The sequence below is a fragment of the Nomascus leucogenys genome, chromosome 8, assembly GCF_006542625.1.
Source record: "Nomascus leucogenys isolate Asia chromosome 8, Asia_NLE_v1, whole genome shotgun sequence".
NCBI classification, from domain to species: Eukaryota; Metazoa; Chordata; class Mammalia; order Primates; family Hylobatidae; genus Nomascus; species Nomascus leucogenys.
Genome location: NC_044388.1, coordinates 22700312 through 22725880, shown reverse-complemented (window position 1 = coordinate 22725880; position 25569 = coordinate 22700312). Strand labels below are relative to the sequence as shown.

At 35.1% G+C, this 25569-nt stretch overlaps 1 protein-coding gene across 7 annotated transcripts in view; it reads left to right on the top strand.

Moving 5' to 3' along the window:
* TBC1D5 (TBC1 domain family member 5) overlaps positions 1 to 25569 on the top strand; it is a 581319-nt gene that overhangs the window by 333471 nt on the left and 222279 nt on the right. For all 7 annotated transcript variants that reach the window (XM_030816874.1, XM_030816879.1, XM_030816878.1 and 4 more), the window contains 5 exons: positions 2847 to 2955; positions 4413 to 4502; positions 4606 to 4680; positions 6115 to 6182; positions 25208 to 25310. In XM_030816874.1, the coding sequence (XP_030672734.1) occupies positions 2847 to 2955; positions 4413 to 4502; positions 4606 to 4680; positions 6115 to 6182; positions 25208 to 25310 (445 nt within the window). The remainder of the gene's footprint in view (positions 1 to 2846; positions 2956 to 4412; positions 4503 to 4605; positions 4681 to 6114; positions 6183 to 25207; positions 25311 to 25569) is intronic.

Sequence of the window (25569 nt, the reverse complement as noted above, 5' to 3'; positions counted from 1 at the left end):
TGACTCTTCTTTTCACTTGAACAGTACCAGGCCATTGTAGCATTATTAGGGAGGTCCAAGGAGAGGGAGAGAGACAAGGGACTGTTTAGTGGTATGGCCAGAACACATACAACATTTATCAGTGAGTTCACTGTCTTATATGGTTGTGGTTCATTTTGCTTCATAACAGTTACAATAGTAACATCAAAGATCACTGATCACATATCCCCATAACAGATATAATGAAAGAGTTGGAAATATTGTGAAGATTATCAAAATATGTCACAAGAGACATGAAGTGAGCACATGCTGATAGACTTGCTCAATGCAAGGTTGCCACAAACCTTCAATTTATTAAAATGCAGTACCTGTGAAGTGCAGTAAAATGAAGTGACATAAAATGAGGTATGCCTCTACTCCTCTAAGGTACTCATTGCTAATCTCATCTTTGAATATTGCTAAAAACTAGACAAAAACAAAGTTTGAACATTATGAGATATCAGTATATATGCGTAATTACTTGGAAATAGGACATATTTAGAATATTTTAGGTAATAAAAATGGATTAAAATGGGGAAAAAAGCCCCACAAAATTTCAGTGAATATTTATTTGGTGTTGGAGTGGCTAAGAATTACTTAAGCAAGAGAAAACAATGGAAGGATCAATAAGAGAAAATAATGTTAGATCTTAATTATACACAAATTTAAAAAGCTTCAATGTATTGAAAATTAAGACAATTGGGTTAAAAAATTGGCTGATGAAGGCATGATGTCTTTAATGTATGAAAAACTTTTCTCTTTAATCAGTAATAAGGCACACTAAAATAAAAGCAGTATTATTAACAAAAATATTAATTTTTAAAAGTATAGGACTTGGGCACACTGGCTCATACCTGTAATTCCAGCACTTTGGGAGGCTGAGGAGGGAGAATCGCTTGAGGCCCTTTGTAGACCAATCTGGGCAACATAGGAATACCCAGTCTCTACAAAAAGTTACAGAATTAGCCAGGTGTGATGGTGTGTGCCTGTGGTCCCTCCTGAGTAGCCTCAGCTACAGTGGAGGCTGAGGTGGGAGGATTGATTGAGCCCAAGGAGTTCAAGGCTAAAGTGAGCTGTGATTGCACCACTGTACTCCATCCTGATGACCAAGTGAGACCTTGTCTCTTTTTTAAAAAGTGTGTGTGTGTGTTGGATAGTCTTCTGAGGGCTTTTCATGTATTTTTGAAATTCTCATAATAATTCCTTTAAGTAGATTGTTATTACTCCATTTTACAGATGAGGAAACCGAGGCACAGAGAGGTTAAGAAATTTGCCCATGCTTGCACATCTAGTAAGTAACTAGTGAGCTGTATAGCTTTCCTTACTGCACAGCTGTCTTTCTGATCCCAAGCATGTGCCTCTGATGTCCATTCTCTTAACCACTATCCTGTACTGCTTAAAATGGGCAAAGGGTACAAATTAAAGTAAAGCTAAATTTTTTAAACTAATAGAGTGATGAGAATAAGAAATTTTTGTGGAGTGGTGATAGAAATGCATTTCTTCCAGCATGGGTTGGAATGTGTGTCTCATTTAGCAATCTTAGCCAGAAACCACTATTGGCAGAAGGCTTGTTGTGATTGAGGATCACAACACTACTGGGTTAAAGCTGGAAGTTCTGCTGGTGGCAGTAGGGAATGTGTCATTGTCTTTGGTCACTCTTATGGAACTTCTCTTCTGGAGAAGATGCATTTTGTCCCATGGTCAAATTTTGAAATTTTTGTGTACAGTTCGTTACTCTAAGCATAGTATGCAAGATTATCCTTTCTCAAAATGAGTAGGGTCCAGCCAGTGACAACCGCACGTGTATGTAACAGAAGAATGATTGAGGGTTTTAGTGGCTTTCTTTTTTCAGAAATCTCTCTTAAGGTATTGCCGTCAGGGTGTCAGCTTTGATAATAAATGTTAAGTTATATGTAAATTTTATTGTGATACGATGGAATTTGGGAGAAATTTCATAAAGCTAATCTCAGTAGCCTTTACTCAAGTGATTCTTAATGTTTAGTTTGGTGCAAGATGCAGGGAATATAGGTCTAATTCCTTTATTCAAACTCAGTAAATGGTTTAGGACAATTAATTTCCAATTGTTTCCCAGTAGAACAGATTTACTTGTATATTAATGAGGCACAGGTGTTAGGCCCCTGGTGTCTGCATGCCTGGGAGGCATATTTCAGTTGTTTATCTACTCAGCCATAGGTACTGCAAGGTACTCAAGCTTGCCTTTAACAGTTTTTACAGTGAGGCTTTTTAATTTTTTGATGTTTTTTTCAAATTTGCCCACACCTGTTAAAATTTTAAAACTGATCATGTAGAAAGAAGTTGCAATTTCAGTAGTAAGCAGCACTAACAGTTAAAGTAGTCTTCTATTATACTTTACTGTCCAGCCTGACATTAAAGAGAAATTGGTTCATTTAAACAGGTATTTCACATGAGAAGCTAATATAATCAACATTACACTTCTTTGTTGCATATTTTTGGAGCAGGTATGTTTTTGTCATTGGCTAAAACAGTCTTATATTTATATTATTCATTTTTTTCTTGTTTATTCACTGAACTGTACTATCAACATTTTAGAGGAAATGGAATAGCCTCCATAGACATTATGAATTTCAGTAGCTGGCGTAATTATAGCTATCTACATATTCATTAAATCTACAGAAGAACTGTGTCCAAAAAGACAGCCATGCATTCAGAGACAGTACACAACCAAATATATATGTTTTAAAAGTTGCATTTTTTAGACTTACTTAAAATTAATTTCCCGTAGAACTTCTCTCCAAGCAGAGGAATTTTAACAAAAGGATTCTCATGCTTTGGTTTCTTTCATATAGGAAAGAATGGGAAGAACTATTTGTAAACAACAATTACTTGGCAACAATAAGGCAGAAGGGGATTAATGGGCAGCTGAGAAGCAGCAGGTTCCGCAGCATTTGCTGGAAGGTAAGAAGAAAATATTTATTTACAGTTTCTGGTTGCAATATATCAACACATTACCTGATGCCCTGGAATATTAGCCATGCAGGGGATCACTGAATTTTCCAAGAGACTTCACTCCCATTATTTTGACCATCTATGTTTATCTTTCATAGGACATTTACTAATAAGGTTGAACTACCTTAGTCCTGAGTAAGTGATAATGGTAAAAGAGTCATATAAAATAACTATCTTTTCAACTGTTTTGATGGTGCCAAATTGAGAACAACAGTTTTACACTCCCCAGAGGCTTTTGCAGAAATTCTTGAAGATTTGCAAGAAAAGGCAGTGGTTGGGGGTTAACTTTTAGGTTCCTATTATATCAAGCCCTCATTTAGTTATCTTCCCTTTTTTCTTCATAAATGGCAGCAGGAAAATATTTTTCACATTTCTTTTAGTAGTGAGGGGTGGCAAGAAGTGGAAGGAAATCGGATCACTCTCCTTTAGAGGAAAAGGACCACTGATTACCAAAACTAATAATAATAATCTATAGTTATCTTTTTAATTGCTTTGAAATATTGTTTGTTTTTGTTTTCTAAACGTGAATTTATTTAGGTTTAGACTCATTTCTAGAATGAATTCTATCATAAGTTTTTAGGGTTATCTGCATAAATTAAGCATACTGAGTGTGCAAGTAAAGACAAAAACACATACTGTATTAGACAGTTTTAGGTTCAGTAATTTAGATTTAATAATTAAAATACACTTTTCTTCTTTTAGATGCAGGCATTAAAGGCAGGAGACCTGCTGCTAGAATATTTATGTACAAGTATTTGTGCCCCACCCCCATTCCCTGTTGTTTAACTTTTACTATCTTTCATTTGTTAAAAATAAACCTAAATCCAATTTTATTTTAATATTGTATTAAACTAAATTAAATCAAATTTGTCATTTTAAGAATGTTTGTTATTTTCATAAGCTGACTGCCAGCTTTAAATTACATTTTTTTTCTGTAGAAGGAATGCTTTCATGTTTCAGGCTATGCCCTCAGTGAGACTGTTGTTCACTATCTTTTACTAGCTTGTTTTAAAACAAAACTTTAAATGTAGCAATTACTAATCTGACTTTGTGCTCCCTAATAACCCCCTACTACTCCCATTAAGACTAGAATGTAAAATGTGAATTATATTTGAACCTCAATGAATTTTTCTTCCTTTTTAATGTGAATCTGAAGGGGAGCTTGATTCTGTTTTGTGGTGTAGCTTTTGTTATCTTGCTTTTTGGCCTTTGTTCACTTTTTGAATTTTGTGATTATATATTTCTTAAATCTCTCCAAACAGAAATTGGTAGGAATTGAAATGATGATATGAATATGAAATATCATGAATATTATGTCTTTCAATGTTCAGGTGGTTCAGTTTGGCATAGTTTCACATTTTATATCTTAAGATTTTTATAAAAGTTTCTTCTGTTTTTCTTGACAGCTATTTCTTTGTGTTCTTCCTCAAGACAAAAGTCAATGGATAAGTAGAATTGAAGAATTAAGAGCATGGTATAGCAACATTAAAGAAATAGTAAGTAAATAGTATATTTAATTAACGTAATTGTTTTCTTATGTACACTTTAAAGTCCAGTAGCCTCTGATCCTTGTGTGTGTGTTTTCTCTTTCTTTACTAGCATATTACCAACCCGAGGAAAGTTGTTGGCCAACAAGATTTGATGATCAATAATCCTCTTTCACAGGATGAAGGGGTAAAGTTCGTCTTTGTTCATGTCTTAAACTCTTTTGCTGCTAAGAATTTGTTTATATGACTGGTTGCCAATCACCATGCAAGCAATATATTTCATGCTAACTATTTTCTTTATTCCACATACAGTACCACCTAAAACCTGGTAGAAATGATTTTACATTATATATATATATATACATACATACTGTGTTGTAGAAAATTTATGATCTATTTCTGTGAAATGGCAGTACAAAAAAATCTCGGGATTCTGTAAAAATATAAGAGCATAAAGATGAGAATAGAACTTTTATCAGGGTTGCAGTGGGGAATCTGGTAGCTAAGGAAAGCCTCCCTTCATTGTGAAAATAAAGAAGGGCTCACTTAGCAGGGCTAGCTCTCAGGAAGAAAGAAGTAACCCTTTGTAGTGAGTCTATGAAGAAGTTTTTAAAAAATCAGATCTACTTCTACTCATATTCCAGTGAAGACAAGGATTACTACTTTCAAGATATTATGTAACTTTAAAAGTGTGAGTGCTCTAATTTTTGCCTATTTACCTAAAAACACATTTTTTCCATTTAATACATAGGGTTAGCATTTCTCTTTCCCAATACGTAAGTATTTATAGACTCTTTGGTATAAGAACATAAAATATTGAGTAATTTTTAAAAACTTTCCCTTAAATTCACATTTTAAAATGTATATAAAAACCTACTGGATTATAAAACCAAGCTCTGTAGAAAAACTTAACCCATCTTTCTTAGTGCATTGGGAATTCAGGTCAGATTCAAGCTGGGGACAGTTGGCCCATGAGTCCTGCTGTAATCCAAGCACCTTTCTATTGTTACAGGGGTAGTAGCAGTAGCATATGGCAGTGAAAAGTATTGTTCACTTTATATAGATAATAAAAATGTTGACAATATACACTAGTTTCTCATTATTCACAGGAGATTGGTTCCAGGCTCCTCATGGGCACTACAATCTGCAGATGATAAAGTTTCTTATATAAAATGGCATAAGTATTTCCATAAAACCTGTGTACATCCTCCTGTATACTTTAAATAATCTCTAGATTACTCATAATACCTAATAGATTGTAAATGCTAAATAAAGTTGTTATACTGTGTTTTCTAATTTGTATTTTTTTATTGTTGTATTGCTATTTTTTATTTTTTCCCAATATTTTTGATCCACGGTTGGATTTTTGTTGTGGAACCTGCAGATAAGGAGGGCTGACTTTATATGGTAATATCAAACTGGAAAAATTGATGTTAGAATAAAGATGTGTTTCTGAGATTAAATTAGATTTTAATAAAAATTACCCCAGTCTCAGGTTTTCTATCTGCAATGTGAAATGATCTGAGAAGAATAAATTTAACTATTTACATTATTAAATTGAAATCACTAAAAGTAAAACAAAGGTGTGAGACTATATAATAGATTGTTTTCCTTATTTCAGAGTCTTTGGAACAAATTCTTCCAAGATAAAGAACTTCGATCAATGATTGAACAAGATGTCAAAAGAACGTATGTAGAACTATTTACATGTTACTTTCAATAATTCAAATTGTTGTTACCTCTTTCTAATTTTAACAAAACACAAAATCTGCAGAGTCAACTTAATTGAATGCAGTATTCTATTTGTGTTAATAACAAACTTGTTTTGACAAATTGTGATAATAAGGATTGTTTTCTACTCTAACGATACAGATATCTATGTTCCCTTTTTAAAAGTAAATTACATTTATAATATTGATAATCTTCAATAATATTTAATAAGTTTTATCAATTTCCAACAATTATTTGAAGTCATATGCATCTTTTTAAGGTTATATTGTATAATCTTATTGCCAGAAAAATTTATCCCTTGCTTTATGCATTTGAATCCCTTTCTAACCAAGTTACTTGCTAAAACTTGTTAAATGACAACTGTTATTCTTATCCTTACTTCTCTTCCTCTTGAAGCTATTCAGGTTTGCAAACAATCTCTTCTCTCAGTCTATTCAGTATTTACTATGTAAAAGGGTAATTTTTTACTTAGCATAATGTCCATAACTTTGATATATTCGACCGCATCTTTCTGAGTCATAGGGTGAGGAGTAAATGGAATTTGTGTCAGAAGATCATAGATAGAGTCCTAACTAACGGATGCTGTAAATGTGGGAAAATTACTTCAACATCTTTCCCTCTCAGTTTCCTCTTGTGTTAAATGGGGATAATAGTAACCATCTCTTATGATATTTGAGGATTAATTAATATCTGTCAGAATAGTAGTAAATTAGATAAGTTTATACTTTAAACTATAAATCATTATATAAATGTTAGTAAACTTAATGTAATCCTTAGGATCTGGAATTAGCCAGGTATGTGCAGAATCGTGAGTATCTCTGGTGGCTTCCTCCAAGTACTTCTGCAGCTTTGCCCGTGTGTTCCACTCCTAGTTCAATTCCTACTAAATCTGTTATAATGTCAAGGCCTCTTGCTCTCTGATACTGATTTCTTTGCAAGTTATAAGTACTGAATAATAAGATGACATGAACTACTACTAAGTTTGTAGTACATATTTAACAAATACAATTTCTTTAAAATGAAAATAATTCAGAGGAATCACAGGTTTAGAGTAAATGAAACCACAGGTAATTGGCAGTGGTAATAGGGTATGGGGTGGGAAGTTTGGGATGATTTTGGTTAGCTTGAGTTATCCAGTTAACTCAGGAATAACCCAGTTAGGGAAGCTACTCTCAGAGGTATGGGTGATAGCGCTTGGTCTCCCTAGTATATAGGTGCAGAAAGTAGAGCACCATTGTATTAGCACACAGGAGTCCTGGCACTCGGTAAATATTTGAATAAAACAGAAGAAGGAATTTCCTCAGTAATTTAAGTATATAGTTAATCAGTGGTAGTAAACAGGCCTTTTAAAAACAAAATGTGCAGTATATATTGTTAACTAAACTGTAAAGGCATCCCTTTTTTAAAATGCTAGGTAGTTATATTTAAAAACTTGCCAACTTCAGATTGATCTGTCTAATGAGCAGGATTATAATTAATCTCTCTACAATTATCAAATGGAAATGAAGGGGCCACAGCGCTGGTGCCGAGTCACAGAGTCAGAGGCCATGAGGGCCAGATTGACTTAAAGAAATAGCAAACAAGAAAGGGGGAAAATAAACCTCTGATAGCCACACCAAACAAGCAGTGATACTGGGAATTTCTTCATCATTTTAGTGACTTAGTTTGAACATTTCTGCTTTGTTATGTAAGAAAGTGTTAGTTCTTGAAAACTCCTATATTTTCTGTTTTTTTCTTACAAAAATGCAAGATATATACACAGATACATATATACATATACATATAGATATATGTATATTATACACATACGTGTGTGTGTGTATATATATGTACACACACATACAGTGTTTTTCTTAAAATTTATCTCTGCCAGTTTATTTTAATTAAAATGGCAAACCAGTGACCCAAAGAAGGTAGCTAGGAGGCCCTGTAGTTGATAGCATAGTAGGGAAATGGATTAGCATTCTCTAGAGGGACAGAACTATTAGGATAGGTGCATATATAAAGAGGAGTTTATTAAGGAGTATTGACTCACATGATCATGGTGAAGTCCCACAACAGGCCATCTACAAGCTGACAAGCAAGGAAGCCAGTCCGAGTCCCAACACCTTAAAAGTAGGGAAGCTGACAGTGCAGCCTTCAGTCTATGGCTGAAGGCCCCAAGAGCCCCTGGCAAACTGCTGGTGTAAGTCCAAGAGTCCAAAACCTGAAGTACTTGGAGTCTGGTGTTCGAGGGCAGGAAGCATCCACCACAGGGGAAAGATGAAGGCTGGAAGATTCAGCAAGCCTGCTCTTTCCACCTTCTTCTGCCTGCTTTATTCTAGCCACACTGGCAGCTGATTAGATGGTGCCCATCCAGAGTGAGGATGGGGCTGCCTCTCTGAGTCCACTGACTCAAATTTTAATCTCCTTTGGCAACACCCTCACAGACACACCCAGGAACAATACTTTGCATCCCTCAATCCAATCAAGTTGACACTCAATATTAACCATCACAGGAGGGTTCCATATCTTCTTCTCTTGAAGACTCTCCCATGGCTCTCTCCACATTTAGATTAAGTCTCCTTGTCATTTCTATATAAATTTTCTGGCAAATACTTAGCTTGTGAGGTAAGGCGGTCAGTCTTATTTTAAGTCCACCAAATTATTTAATTGTAAAAGCTGAATAGCTTGTATAAATTTATATCTTTATAAGGTACTACATGATCTAAAATATATGTTTTTCATTTCAGTCTGTGAGGAATTTCCTAATAAAAGAAGTACAGCCCAGATAAGGTTATAAAGTGTTACTTGTTTACTAGCTTTGTGATAAGAATTTTTTAAAAAATGTGTATTTATGGAGCATCGCTATGTTCCATAATTGCCCTTTGCACTGTGGGGGACAGAGTGGAGTGGTGAATAACACAGATAGGGTGCTGCCATCACAGGTTGTATATTTTAGTGTGGTGTCGGGGAGAGTGGTGAGACAACAAGCATGTATAGATAAAGAGGATAATTACAGAGGGTGATCATTGTTCTGAAGAAATAAGGCAGAGTAACTAGATAGCTAGAAGGAGAGTAGCCAGTGGCATGGCTACTTTAGGAATAGTGATTGGAGAAGACATCTTTGAGAAGATGACATTTGAGCTGAGATGTGAAAAAATTTAAAGGCCAGCCATGTGAAGAACTAGGGCAAGAACATGTAGACAGAGGGAGTAGCTAGGGCAAAGTTAGTTTGTCAATGAAAATGAGCTCAGTGTTTAGAGGAGCAAAAAGAAGTCAGGCCGGCTAGAGCAAGTGCTTTAGAGAAGGAAATCTGAGAGGAGAGCAAAGGCCAGACAAACAGTCTTGTAGACCACAGTAAAAAGTAAGGATTTATTCCGATTGCAATAGGAAGCTTTTGGAGGACATTGAGCAGTGGCATGATACCTAGGAAGATAATTATGGCTGCTGTGCAGTGGGGCAAAGGTGGATGTAAGAATGGAAGCTGGAAAAGCAACTAGGAGTCCATTGGAGTATTTCAAGTTAAGTAATGTTAGCGATTTATTAGACTAAAAATGTAGTAATAAAGACAGGAGTAGGTAGATGGATTGGGGATATATATTTTATGTTTCAAAATACAAATTAGGGGATCATTATATGTAGTTTTCTCACATTCATAAGTTTCTGTTCCATTTTTACTGCTCTGTTTCAGATCCTTTTTACCTCCTGCCCACAATTCACTTACTTGTTTAATTGTTTTCTTGGGATCTAGCGTTTTTCCACTTCCAGTCCATTCCATGTGTTACAGCCTAATCACTCTACTCAAAGCACATTTATGATCATTCTATTTGCCTAATCCAGACCTTTCTGTGACTCCCTGTGCCCTGAAGAAGAATGGACTTACTCAGTTTCTCTAATACATACCCAGTTCCCTTTTAGACAAGTGCTTCTGGCATTATTCAGTGAACAGGTTTTGTGCTTTCCATTTTCCATGTTTTGGAATCTTTCATGCTCTCCTCTGCTGGAATGTTGCTTCCCTCCTCTGCTTCCTGTTAGATTCCTGACAGCTCACCATTCAAGGCCTGAGTTCATCACCTAAGTTTATGAAACATTTTCCAGTCTTGGCAATTGGAAATCATTTGTGCCTAGTCTGTGTTCTATAGAATTTTCTTAATAACTTTTTAATATTATTTCATTTTGTTTGGTCTTATATTTATTTAGGTCCATCTGTCAGTGTATTCAATACATTTATATTGATCTCCTTAGTGTACCAGGCACTAGAGATGCCAAGATAAATGTGATATGGACCCTTAAGAAGCTTACAGAGAAAACAGGAAAAAAAAAGTTACAATGCAGGATTATTGGTGCCATTAAGAGAAGCAGTATGTACAGGAGCTCTTGTGTTAGCCCAGATCTTATCTTTCATACCTAGTAGTAAACCCTTTGAAGGCATGGACCTAGTCTTGTTTTTGTCTCACTGCTTATCACCAAATTGATGCTTAATAAATGATCATTGATTGTGAATCTTATCATTGATGATCAGTGTTGTTCAATTTTAGTAATTATCTCAAACATCTTTAAACTTTCAGAGACATAAGCACACTTTAAAAAATACTATTATCAACTTTTTAGTATGAGTTTAAACAAGATAATTTGATTGCATGAGCTGTGATTCTGCCATCATTATTTAATTTATTTGATCTGGATACGTCACTGTATTAAATATTATCTTCCCCTTCAGCCAATTTTAATACTCTTTTATGTCACTAACCCTTTTTTGCCTCAAAGCGTTTTGCATTCATTTCAATTAATTGTTCTTTATCTTAACCTAATGAGGTTGTTACTATTCCCATTTTTATTACTGAAAAAACTGATAATCAAAAGGTAAATCAAGGAATTTCCATTTACAGCATTCTAATTTAGAACTTGAATTGTCTATTCTGAACAAATTTTGCCATGTTTCAAAAGCTGTAACATTAAATGAAATTCAGTATTATTTAAAATGGTGGAAATAATGAGTTCAGGATAAAATATCATTTCCATATTAGATGCCAAAGAAGTATGTTATTTGGTCTATCAAGGTCTATTCTAAAAATATATATGCAGCATCTATAACGTCATTTGCAGATTAACATATTTATAAGCTATTGCCAAATAGTCTCATCTTTTCTTCAAATGTGTTTTCCCTCTCTTGAATTAAATGATTAAATTTCTTTAACTGACTTTTATAATTGTAACTTTGACCATATTTAAAAGTTTATCTGATTGCCTATTGATATGCTGTTATCATCTTCAGTATTTGATCTTTTGTATTTCTAGTTATCGTAGTTAACATTTTAGGTAGCTTATTCATAATTTAATTATTCTTTTTCTTACTTGTATCTCCATGGTGAGTTTTTAAAGATGCAGCTTTCTTGGGCCAGGTGTGTTGGCTCATGCCTTTAATCCTAGCACTCTGGGAGGCCAAGGCAGGAGGATCACTTGAGCCCAGGAATTTGAGACCAGCCTGGGCAACATGGCAAAACTGTCTCCATAGAAAACACAGAAATTAGCCAGACATGGTGGCACACACCTGTAGTCCCTTCTACTGGGCAGGCTGCAGTTGGGGGATCACTTGATCCCAGGAGGTTGAGACTGCAGTAAGCTGTGGTCACGCCAGTGCACTCCAGCCTGGGTGAAAGAGTGAGATCCTGTCTTAAAAAAAAGTAACTTTCTCATCTTAATGTTTCCTTTTGTTTATAGTGTATATGTATGCCATACTTCCAACATAATCTATTTAAGCAAATTTTGTCTTCTCAGTTTTTTAAGTCTTATAATTTGATATTTTGCAAGCAAACTTTGTCTCCTCAATTAAAACGCACCTTATTTGATATTTTCTGGATTCATTAATAATTGCTTGCAAGAGAAAAGGAGCAGGTAGGGAAGTAAAAAAAAATTCTTTAAATTATTTTTTAAAAATTATAGATATGTGCTGTACTGTTTGGTAGATACCAGGCACATGTGGCTGTTTAAATATAAATTTAAATTAAATAAAATTAAAAATTTTAGTCATCACAGTAGCTATAGCTGATAATGGCTACTGTATTGGACAACTCTTATAGAGGATACTTCCATTCTTACAGAAAGTTCTTTGGATAGTGCTGTATAGATAATTCATTATTATGCTCGCCTCAGCAGCACATATACTAAAATTGGAATGATAATTCATTATTTATTTTTGTGTAATATATGATGTAAATGTCTGCATTTTGCTTTTTATTCATGTTGAACTTTTAGATATGGCCTCTGTGAAACATTTACTTTTATTTCTTTTCTCTCTCCTTTAGAAAATGACATGAATTTTTACAGTAAATAAATCTTACCTGAATTTTTGGTCAAATGTAGTTATTATGTTACATTGTAGTATGTGGATGGAAACTAGATTAGTTTTGAATTTTTTTCTATGTTAAGCATATTCAAAAGTTATTTTACTGAGTAATTTATTGATTTTTTTTTTTAATTTAAAGATCCTCTTTCTCAGTTCCTATTTTGAAAAAGAAATACTCCCAGTAATTTGGTCCATTGATGTCACACTTTACAAAGTTAAGATGTCCTAAATGTCGATATCTCCTACACAGTTTCCTCCAAGCCCATTTTTTATTTAAATAAAAAACAAATTCCTCTGGGAAGAAGGATTTTACAAGCAATTTCAGAGCAGAATTGATTTTGGTGTGTGTTAATGCCGACAATCTGCCCAGTGTTAAAATGTTAAAGAGAAAAAAAAAATACAAGCTGCCATATTCCTGTGATCACACCAAAATAGCAGCTTGTATTTATATTTTCAGTCTCCTCGAGGTGGACTGCAGGCACACATGAATGAGTGGATGTACTTGGTGTTGTGTTGTGATTTTATTTAATGCAGGCAAAGTACATGCTTGTGCATGCACGACCAGCCCTCACATATGCACTTGTTCACAGCCGAGAAAGTGAAAACTACAACACAAGCCGCTCTCTAAGAGTTGTCGGCAACCTGTGTGTGTTTCTTAAATATTAAAGAGGGGGGAAAACAGATTTTCAGGAATATGAAAAATAATTCTTCTGTCAAATGGCCTGTAGTCCTTCCTCATTTGACACTTAAGGTAAAAACAAAATAATTACTATTGCATATGTATATTTAGTATTTTTCCTGTACTGCTCCTGTACTGTTTTAAAGTATATTTTTCCCATTTCTGTTTCATTTAAGCATGCAAATTCTTAGCATACATTTATTCTAATTTGTGAGATTTTTAAAAACTTAAAATTTTTTTCAGCATTTTAATGAAAATATAGTTGCAGTGCTTTCATTAGCACCCTGGTGTTCCTAGTCTTCGGAATTTAGGAGCAGTAGTACATAGGGGCAGCACAGTTATAGGGGTACCCTCTGAACTGCTGACCAATAGAGTTTTTGCTTTTCAGATTTTCCTTGTTTTAAATGAGCCCAGATTTTTAAGGACTATTTATAGTTGTAGATTTATATGATTATGAGAAGGTTAAAAAGTAAAGTTTGGTGAGTAGTAAAATAATATTCCCAGTGGGCACAGCCTGTTTGGTAGTGTAACACAGTCTTTTTAGAACATTTCAGCAGATTTAGAATTGAAGCAGCTTTGGTACTTCAGGGGTAATGCTTTGTATTTATTTTTTAAATTTTTTTCTTAATTATGAAAAACTTCAAAATAGAGTCTGTATTTCCATTTGTGACACAGTTTCGTCTGGCACTGAAAGTACATATACAGTATATCTACCTACGTTTATATTTTTTCCTAATTTTTTACCTTTATGGTAGGAACAGAAAGATGTTTTTGGAGGAGTGGAGGAGTGGGGTAAAGGGCTTGTTAAGTGACTCAGGCATTGTAGAACTAGAAAGAACCTTAGATGAAGACCTCTACTTAGATAGTGACAGATCCCATCTCCTGAACTGCAGCCACACCTGCCTTATCCCACCTTATATCCTGTCATCCCAAACCGCCCCTCCTCCTTTTTGTTTTTGCTTAATCTTCTCAACTGTATGGTGATTTCTTACTCCACCTTCCTTATTAGCCTCTTGGAGATTTTTCTGCTGTCCTCTTGGGCTGAGTCCTACTCATTGTCATCACAATAAATTACTACTTTCTTTTTTTTCACTTTAAAAAATTCTGTATTCACCTCCTGTTTATGAACTACGAAAGCTATATGTCATTCTTTTCTTCACTGAAAACATAAATTAAAGAAAGCAGAACCTCGTTCAGGCTTTCCTTTTGCTTTGCCTTCATATCCCTAGTGCCTGATTGCGTCGTCTTAATTTTCCTTAAAGGTTTGGTTGTTTGTAAGGTTTGTAGGTATATTTGTTCATTCAGCAAATACTACTTGAGAGATCACTGTGTCAGCCACTGTTTTAGAAGTTCAAGATTCAAATAAAAGACTGTCTTTTCTTTTCTTTAATATATAATGCATATTTTATTGTAATTATCTTCTTTTAAAATTATCTGTAAGATGTCTGTTTTTTTTCTCCTAGATTTTCTTCAGTTTATATGTTTTATATCTTCATATTTCCCAGTACTTGGCACCCATTATAAGCATTTATGTCATTAATAGTCATCTAGTAAAATCCTTTTATTTTGCAAAGGTGAAAAGTTGAAGCTCAGAAAGACTATGACATGAATAAACAAATATAACTTGTTAAGGCCAAAATGGAAATGGTACCTGGGACTTCTGTTTTTCCACTACTCTATAATTTATGTTAATCTTGTTTGCCTAGATTTAATGCTTCTTCAAGAAACGTTTCTTAAATACCTTCAGTGTACAAGCACTTTGTGAAGCAAAATAGGACAGAAACATAAATGAATCAGTATCTCAAATCTTATTCAAAAAGTGGTGGAGACTAAATAAGTAGATACTGTTTCTGCCTTCTGGGTTTATATATTGTAATGTAGTGTTTCTCAACCTTCTGAATATTAACATTTTGGACCAATTCTTTGTTTTGAGAGGTTGTTTTGTGTACTGTAGGATGTTTAGCAGATCCCTGATCTCTACTTGCTGGAGCCGTGAGGCCTGTTCACTCTGATGATAGTTTCTTTTGCTGTACAGAAGCTCTTTAGTTTCATTAGATCTATTTGTCAGTTTTGACTTTTGTTGCCATTGCTTTTGGTGTATTAGTCATGAAGTCTTTGTCCATGCCTGTGTCCTGAATGGTATTGCCTAGGTTTTCTTCTAGGGTTTTTATGGTTTTGGGTCTTACGTTTAAGTCTTTAATCCATTTTGAGTTAATTTTTGTATAAGGTGTAAGGAAGGGGTCCAGGCTCAGTTTTCTGCATATAGCTAGCCAGTTTCCCCAACACCATTTACTAAATAGGGAGTCCTTTCCCCGTTGCTTGCTTTTGTCGGGTTTGTCAAAGATCAGATGGTTGTAGATGTGTGGTGTTATTTCTCAGGCCTCTGTTCTATTCCATCGTTCTATATATCTATTTTGGTACCAGTACCATGCTGTTTTGGTTACTGTAGCCTTATAGTATAGTTTGAAGTCAGGTAGCATGATGCCTCCAGCTTTGTTCTTTTTGCTTAGGATTGTCATGAATATATGGGCTCTTTCTTGGTTCCATATGAAATTTAAAGTAGTTTTTTCTAATTCTGTGAAGAAAGTCAATGGTAGGTTGATGGAAATAGCATTGAATCTATAAATTACTTTGGGCAGTATGGCCATTTTCATGCTACTGATTCTTTCTATCCGTGAGTATGGAATGTTTTTCCGTTTGTTTGTGTCCTGTCTTATTTCCTTGAGCAGTGGTTTGTAGTTCTCCTTGAAGAGGTCCTTCACATCCCTTGTAAGTTGTACTCCCAGGTATTTACAAAGAACTTTAATTTACAAGAAAAAAACAACCCCATCAAAAACTGGGTGAAGGATATGAGCAGACATTTCTCAAAGGAAGACATTTATGTGGCTGACAAACATATGAAAAAAAACCTCATCATCACTGGTCATTAGAGAAATGCAAATCAAAACCACAATGAGATACCATCTCACACCAGTTAGAATGGCGATCATTAAAAAGTCAGGAAACAACAGATGCTGGAGAGGATGTGGAGAAATAGGAATGCTTTTGGTGGGAGTGTAATAAATTAGTTCAACCATTGTGGAAGACAGTGTGGCGATTCCTCAAGGATCTAGAACCAGAAATACCATTTGACGCAGCAATCCCATTACTGAGTACATACCCAAAGGATTATAAATCATTCTACTATAAAGACACATGCACACGTATGTTTATTGCCGCACTGTTCACAATAGCAAAGACTTGGAACCAACCCAAATGCCCATCAAAGATAGACTGTATAAAGAAAGTGTGGCACATATACACCATGGAATACTATGTAGCCATAAAAAAGGATGAGTTCATGTCCTTTGCAGGGACATGGATGAAGCTGGAAACCATCATTCTCAGCAGACTAACACAGGAACAGAAAACCAAACACCACATGTTCTCATTCATAAGTGGGAGTTGAACAATGAGAACACATGGACACAGGGAGGGGAACATCACACACTGGGGCCTGTTGCGGGATTGGGGGGCTAGGGGAGGGATAGCGTTAGGAGAAACCTAATGTAGATGATGGGTTGAAGGGTGCAGCAAACCACCATGGCATGTGTATACCTAATGTAACAAACCTGCACATTCTACACGTTTCCCGGAACTTGAAAGTATAATTTTTTTAAAAAGGGTCACATGACACAGCAAGTGGATCATGTAGAAAGAAGATGTTAGCATAAGACTGGACCCTATTTTCTGCAACAATATTATAACCAGTAACTATCATTGATCACTTAGTAAATTCAATTTTATGACATCACTAAAAAAATAAATAATAAAAAATCTAAGGGCCTTTTGTCTGACTGAAGGGTTCTCTGTGGCATCATCTTAGACCTTTCTGAGATCTTAACAAAGGCTTTTACAGTCACACCTTTGATTTCATCTTTAGTTCTTGCCTGTCTTGGTCCTAGATTTGATCTTTGCCCAGAAGCAGTGTGTTAATGTTGGTATCATTTGCTGACTTGAGAAGCTGGGAATCAGAAAAAGCTTTATTTTCAAACCAAGAAAGTTCTAGCACCTTTATGTTTACCAGTTGTTCCTTTTGTTTTTTCTCTTCTTTCATTCTACTATAAGTAACACAAATAAACCAGACAGTACTTTCAGTACTCTGCCTGGATATCTCCTTAGATCACTCAGTTTATTAGATTCATTTTCTATGTTCCATATAACTAGAGGCTATCACATTGCCAGACTTTCTGTCACTGCATAATAAGGAACCTTTTCTCCATTTTTTTTCTGTAATGTTTTCCTCACTTTCATTTAAGGCCTCACTGGCAGCCTCTTTGCAGATTGTCTTTTGCTAATAGTCTTTTTCCCACAGCCTTAATTTCTCACTGATGCTCTCCCGAAGGTCCTTCTGGCTTCTGTCCAGTCCCATAGGCACTTCTACCACATATTTTAGGTTTTTTTTTTTTTTTTGAAACAGCACCCCAGTTTCAGATATCAAAACCTCTATTATATTTTGCTACGTAATTAATCAACCAAAATTAGTGGCTTAGAACAACAATTAATTATTATGTCATGGTTGCTGTGGATCAGGAGTTTGGGAGCAGTGTAGCTGGGAGATTCTGGCTTAGGAGTGTTTCATGAGATTGCAGTCACGTGGTTACTGGAGCTGCAAACATTTGATGGCTTGACTATGGCTGGAGTATCCACTTTGGTTCCTCTCCATGTGCATCTCTCTAAGGTGCTGCTTTAGGGTCCTCCTTCAGAAGATACTTTCTTCAGATCAAGCGATCCAAGAAAGAAAAAGAGCCATGTAGAAGCTATGTCGTTTTTATGCCATTACCTCAGAAGGGAAATGTGAGAATTAAAAAATTTGCGATATAGTTTTAAGAGCAGCACAATCCCAATGGAGTTTTCAAGGTCTTCCTCATGATCTTTTTCATTCTGTCCCCTAGAAGGGGAAATGTGTACAGAGGCCTGCCGGTGGGGAAGTTAGGGGAGTGTATTTCGTGGTCCCACATAATTTCCACTCTCATTCCATTAGCTAGCACTCAAGTCACATGACCACAGCTAACTGAAAAGGAAGCTGGGAAATTAAATCCAGCTATGTGCCTGCAAAGAAGAGAAAACAGGTTTGGTTGAATAGGGAGAATGGAAATTACCAACCAAAATAGGGAACACAGGAAGAAAAAGAATTGTGTCTTTCAGTATGTCTGTTTTTATTCCATATCAAATTGTTCCTTGTTGTAGTCTTGGCTTGATTGTTCAGTTTTTCTTTAATAAAACAATAAACACAGTAAGGTATTATAGTTATTTTGGTGGTTAATAGTATTCTAGGGAGTTTTCATCAGCTCATTTAAAAATTTTGGATGAGTGCTTGTTTTGATTTTCTATTTTTGAAATATGGGCGTAACAACAGTTATTGTTCCTTCAAGTCCTTCTGTGCTTCTTTGTCCTATTGCATGATTATAAACCCTCACCAAGGGCTTTCCTTTTTCCCCTGGGGCATCTTATTGAATACTTGCATCTTCAGTATTTCATCTGGGCCCAATGCTTTGTCTGTTTTAATACTTCTAATTACCTAATTATGTACTATAATGTGGTGACAAAACCTTTATCATTTTACTCTTTTCTTAACCCTTTTCTTGCTTAGGAAAGATTCTTTTTGTCTCTTTGTTGCCTGCATTACAGATAGCCCCGATGTTTGTCTGGCTTCCCTTTATTGTCTGTGTTATGACAGACCATTGCCCTGTTGAATGTCTTTCCAACTAACTATCAGGCACCTGGGTTCCTGATTACTGTGGCTCCAAAGTTGGGGTTTATTTGTTCTCCATCCCTCACTTTTCAGTTCACTTCTACACACTGCAGTCATATGAGACCAAATCCAAATGGCAAATAGGATACTCTAGTTGTCATAAACTACTTTTGTTACAGAATTAGTAGCCATTCCATCATGTATAGGTTTTTATATAATCAAATGTCTGCAGTAAGTATCCATGAGCCAAATGTAATAGAAATCAGTAAGATTTTTAAAAATTATATGAATTGTACTTCAGGATAGCTAAATACTGATGAAGGATTTTTTTTTTCATTATGTCTATGTCTTAGATAATAAAGAAAGAAAAAATATGATAGAATTATAGTTTTACCATTTTATGACTTCTAATGAATTAATAGATTTAGGCAGTGATCATTAACAGTTGGTAGCATCACAGAAAGTGGGATACATTAATGTTAGGTGCCTCCTGATGGAAGTACACAACACCAGCTTATCACTGCATTGAAATCACCCCAAGTTTAAAACAACAGAATTTATTTTGTTGTTGAATCTCCAACTTGAGCAGGGCTCAGTAGGATGGCTCATCTCTGTTCCACATGGCATTGGCTGGGGTAGCTTGAAGTCCAGGGTCTGGAATCATCGGAAGGTTTGCTCACTCACCTGTCTGGTTGTTGAAGCTAGCTCTCAGTTGAGACCTCCTCTGGAGCTGTGGTGAAAACACCCGAGACAGCCTTTTCATATGGCTGCTTGGCTTCCTCAGCTTGGTGGTCTGGTTCTGAGAATGTGTCCAGAGAGAGCCAGACAGAAGCTGTGTTCCACCACCGCTTTTGACACGTTTATTTTTTGAGAAACTGGTCACTAAGGCCAGCACATACTCAAAGGGAAGAGAGTCAGACTCTTTCATCTTTCTATGAGAGGAGTATCAAAGAATTTGCAAACATGTTCTCAAATTATATCATCTATAGATGAGACAAGAAGAATCTTGTTGAAAACGTGAACCTGAATCTGATAAAGTCTCTAGATCTAACTGCCAGTTTGTAGGAAATACAGGGGAAAGGAGAATTGTTAAATGAGAAAATGGAGGCACAATACGTAAAATTCTGAATGTGGGAACCTTCTACAGGATAAAAAATCTGGTTTCTTTAACAAATACATTGCAAGATAAAAAAGAGAAGAAGGACAAGTCTATAGATTAAAGGAATCTTAAGAGATATATCAACAAACTGCAGTGCACTGACAAATATTTCTTGGCTCTTGAACAAAGTGTTAAGAATTTTTAGACAGTCACAGAAATTTGAACATTTACTGGATATTTGATTAATAGATTATTATTTTTATTATTAGTAGTGTTACAATGGCACTATGGGATTTTTTTATTTCTTTGTTTGTTTGTTTTGTTCTTTGAGACAGGGTCTCTCTCTCTTGCTTAGGCCGAAGTACAGCGACACAAGTACAGCCCACTGCAGCCTCTACCTCCGAGGCTCAAGTGATCCTCCCACCTCAGCTTCCCAATTAGCTGGGACTACAGGTGTGTGCCATCATACCCAGCTAATTTACTTTTACTTTTTTTTTTTTTGTAAAGGCAGGGTCTCACTATGTTGCCCAAGCTGATCTCAAACTCCTGGGCTCAAGCGATCCTCCTGCCTTGACCTTTCAAAGTGCTGGGATTATAGGTGTGAGCCTCTTCACCTGGCCTATGGTTATGTTTTTAAAGAGTGCTTATCTTTTAGAGATACAGATTGCAGTATTTATAGATATAATGTTGTCGGGATTAGCTTCAAAATAATGCAATATTGGGGAGGAATATATGTAAAACAAGAAATGATTAGTGATGAAGCTAGCTGATGGGTAGATTGGGGTTCAGTTTACTGTTGTCTTTATAAATGTTTTAATTTTCCATAATGAAAGATTTTTAAAATTTGTAATTAAACCTATATTGCCTACCAATTTTGGTTTATTTCAAGATAGAAAACAAAACTTACACACCACATGTTTGTGATGGCTCTTGTTGTTATTTGTACTATGTAAAATTTGTTTAAATATAGTTTCTTCACACATCTGAGAGAGAAACTTCTATATTATAAATACTGATCAATTGAGTCTAAACTGAAATATGACTTTTACCCTAAAGTAAAGATTTAAGACTATTTTAGTCTAAATTCCATGATGGACTACTTAATCTTTGCTGTTCATCTCTATTTTTAGAGTTTCACCCTCACCTATTTTACATCTCAATTTTTATTTTATGGACAAATGTAGAAAGAAAGACTTTCTGTTAATAATAAAATTTGTTTCCAGTTCCTACTTAGTGTGATTTTTTTCCTTTCTGTTTTATTTTCCTACCAGATATTTTGGTTTGAATAAATTATGAACCTCTACAGTTTTAATTCTTAATTTCTCTCTCTATTTTCATGAAACTGTAGCATCATTGTTTATTTTTCAAAACCTGAATGATTGTTGCATCTAGTGTGGTTTGTATTCTGTGCTTTTAATTATGTTTCAAAAACAGATTTGCCTTTCCAGTGATATTTGGGTTAGACCGATGTTCAAATTACTTTACCTAGCCTGAATCCACACCATCTAGCAAGGGGTAAATAAAAACTAGAAGTGTAATGAGTGGTAAGGAAGCTATTTTGAAACTTACAACATATCATCAAAAACAGATTATTGCTATTCCTAGAAATGCTACTCACTGTACATTTCTCTCATATTTTTTGTACCTATAGATGTAACATCTTCTGGATTCCTGATACTGTGACCATCAAGTATTTTTTGTAGGAAATATGTTATCGTCTAGGTATATTCATCAACCTTCAGAGCTAGGTTCTTATGTGTAACTCTAAAGTCATGAAATTTTACCTAAATGCATTTCTCAGATTAATTTATAACTGATTAGGGAAGCAGTTGGAAAGTGCTGCTGTTCTGTTAACTACCCAGATACCTTGGCACAGGTATTATTTCTCTGTGCTTCTGTTTACTTGCCTGTTAATCTCTGAGTTGGACTGGATAATCTCCAAAGACTCAGCACAAAACTCTGATTTTCAGTTCTTTTTCCAACTTTTGAAATAGTTTTGAAAACTTTACTTCTTTTTCAGAGCTTTTCTGTATCTTCCTACCTTACTTATTTGATGCAATGGATTCTTCATCATTTAAAGAACAAGTTACAGTTTTCTAACAAAGAGAGTGCCATGAAACTTCACAAATTAGCACTTCAGCATTGTAGAGCAGAATCATAGTTGGTGTGCTGTTTCATAGATATGCTATGTCTGCATAATACATATTTTCAGTTGATTTGGTATTTGCTAAAAGTAGGCAATTTAAATTACTACTTGCAATTGAATTCTTTTAGATCTGTAGTTTTTAATCTTGAAAGTGGTTGGTATGCATTTAAATGAAACCAGGAATTGGTATACAGTGTGTTAAAAGAAAAACTTCAGCCGAATTAAATTTAATGGAGTTTAATTGAGCAATGAACGATTTGTGAATCGGGCAGCCTTCTGAGTCAGAGTAGGCTCAGAGACGCCAGCACAGCCACATGTTGGAAGATGTATAGACAGAAAAAGGAAAATGACATGCAGATAACAGAAGTGAGGTACAGAAACAGCTGGACTGGTTACAGGTTGGTGTTTGCCTTATTTGAACATGGGTTGAACAGTTGGCTACATTTCATTGGCCAAAAGTCGATGATTGGCAGACGTGTAAGCTATGGTCTGTTTACACCTCCATTTGTTATAGTTCAGGATGTGTACCTTTAGGCCGAACTTAAAATATGTAAGGAGGCAGCTTCAGCCTAAAGTTGACTTAACAAGTATACTTTACATTTTTAGTTTTTAGGTATTAAATTATTTATAGTTTATGGATACTCTTTACAAAGTTAATGTAGTAGTTTTTGGTACTTTCTTTCCTAATCAATTTTAGATTGTAATAGCTACACAGAATTTGGTTGTGCCAGTGTGCATAGAAAATTTCCAAAGAATAGGTGAGGAAGGGGACATGCAAAATTATTAAGTCAGGTGATCCAGATTTTTAGGAATAAAGCCTACTCGAAGACAGAGTTAAATTTATGTTATATAATGAGAAGGAGAGAAAATTTCACCTCTCAAAAGTATTATTCTATTTTTAATTGCTAAGTTTCCCAAGATATTTCTCTATGCCAAGTTATTTTATTAACTACTTACCTATCCTTTATCCTGATTAATTTGGGATATTTGATTTTTAAGGGCTTTAGCAACTTTCTTTTGTTTCAAAATGACATTTTAAAAGTTTTTGTGTTTCTCGCCTACTTCAGTGCATTTGACATCATTTTGCAGTTTCTTTGGCTTCTCTGACATACACTTACTCTTCAGGTTAATTTTTCTCTTCTTTAGAAGTTAATTGTGCCACCCCTGTTTGAAATCTGATGCCTGGATAGGGACTGCCTGGGAGATCATCACATTAAGCTTTATGCAAATATGTGAAGCGACCTTGCTCAGATCCTTAGGTTGTTTACTGGCCCCCCAAAAAGAGGCTTCCTTGCTGCCACAGAAAAGGTAAAAAAAAAAAAAAAAAACCCAAACCTGTCTGGGCAGTTGCAAAAGGGAGTTGTAAGCAAAAGTCAAATGAACAGATGAATGTAAAATGGGCCTTAATTTATTTAAAAAATTAGGACCAGAAAAAAAGATGCTTCACAGATTTCTAGCATAATTCACCAAAAACCTAGCTTGGACTAGAAAGTTATAATTGTCCAAGGCACCAACAAAGTAGCAGAGTGAAGCATAAAATAGCTGAGGTCTCCAGAAATGGGAGGCAGTAAACCATTATAATATGATGTAAAACATAAAACAGCCACTATTGCTCTTAAAAGACTCATTACGGAATATTTTTCTGTTTCAATAATGCACTATGCCTTCATGCTCTAGGTCATCTTCCTGTCTACTCTCTCACATTTTCTCTCATTTTTTAGTTCCAAAGCCACCTGATTTGCAATCTCATTACCTAAAGTATAATTATTTAAATACTATTATAATAATGGCCTCTTATTCCTGAATATCTGCTACTTGTCAGGCACTGTTCTTGGTGCTCTCACATGATTGCATCTTGATTACAAGATCAGTATTGTTATCCCTACTTAATAGATGAGGCAGTTAAGCAATCATTCACTCAGGGTTGCATAACTAGAAATTATGCAACATGAATTTGAACACAGGCTTTTCTACTTGGGTTTGGGACTTTCAAATTTCACTTTATTATAATGCACTCTTACGTCCTTCCTACGCTACTCTTTCAGGTTTATTCCTCCATAGAGTTAAATTAAAATACTCTTTTCTTTATCACTCCCTTATTAAAAAATATACATTTACTATGCTGTATTTCCATAGTTGGAAATTCAGCATTCAAAGTTCTTTCCAGCCTTGCTCCACCTTTTCTTCTATCCCACTGTCCTGCTCCCAGCAGGCAGTATTTCATGGAATTGTCTTTTCCTTCTGATTAATAATTACCATGTTATGCTGCACTCTTGAAATACCCATTGCCTTCTGTGCCTTCATATCTTTCTTTCTGTTTTGATTACCTTTTCCACTGATGTTCCATGTTCCTCCTCTCCTGAAAATTATTGTTCAAACTCTCTGTGATTAAACACAGTTGACTACTACTACTAGATGACATTCCCTCAGCCCTTATACATTCGTTGTGTATTGTGTTGCTGTGGGTTTTCTCTTTGGATTCTTGCAGTTGTGGTGTTTTACTGCATTACAAAGAAATATTTAGAAGTCTATATTTTAATCAGATGAAAAGCTGATAGGGTGGTTATATATAATAACTGAAGTGTCGATATTTTACATTTAGGAAAAAGATTGACAGTCTTTTTTGAAAAAAATTAGTACTTTTACAAAATCACATTCTTATCCTAAAAACCAATGGGCTAAAACAAAGCAACTCCCCATCTGCAGAAGGTCGAATATAATTCAAAAGCTATCATATTCACATGTGTATGAAGTATATGAAGCATGCGAAAAAATTTGAAATGTGAATATGTTGAAGGATGTAATTTACCTCTGAGATGTAATTATTTCCCCTTGCCTCACTCCTTTTTCAGTACCCACCAAAGGCATAAGTTATATGGCAAACACAGGCTTGTTCTAAAACCTGAAGCAGCCCTTGGCACGTCTTCGAGATGAGAATTTGAGAGTGATTCTTGAAACTGTGTTAGTCAGTTTCGATCTTGTATTTTCTTTTTCCAGGTTTCCTGAAATGCAGTTTTTCCAACAAGAAAATGTGAGAAAAATTCTTACAGATGTTCTTTTCTGTTATGCCAGAGAAAACGAGCAGTTGCTTTATAAACAGGTAATGAAAATATCTTACAGGTGGCATCCATTGACTCAAAATTTTCTATACGGCTTGACAAATGATAGAGCAATAATATAGCCTTTATTGTATCCAAAGTTGTATCATAATGCTAAAGCAATCAGAGAGTTGCTTGTCAGCTGCATGGTGAGAAAGGTAAGCTCATTGAAGCACATATGCTTCTTCCTCATTGTAAGACATTCCACCAAATTGTCTTCTATATGGTGTTCAATCTTTTCTTTCAACTTCTGGGAGTTTG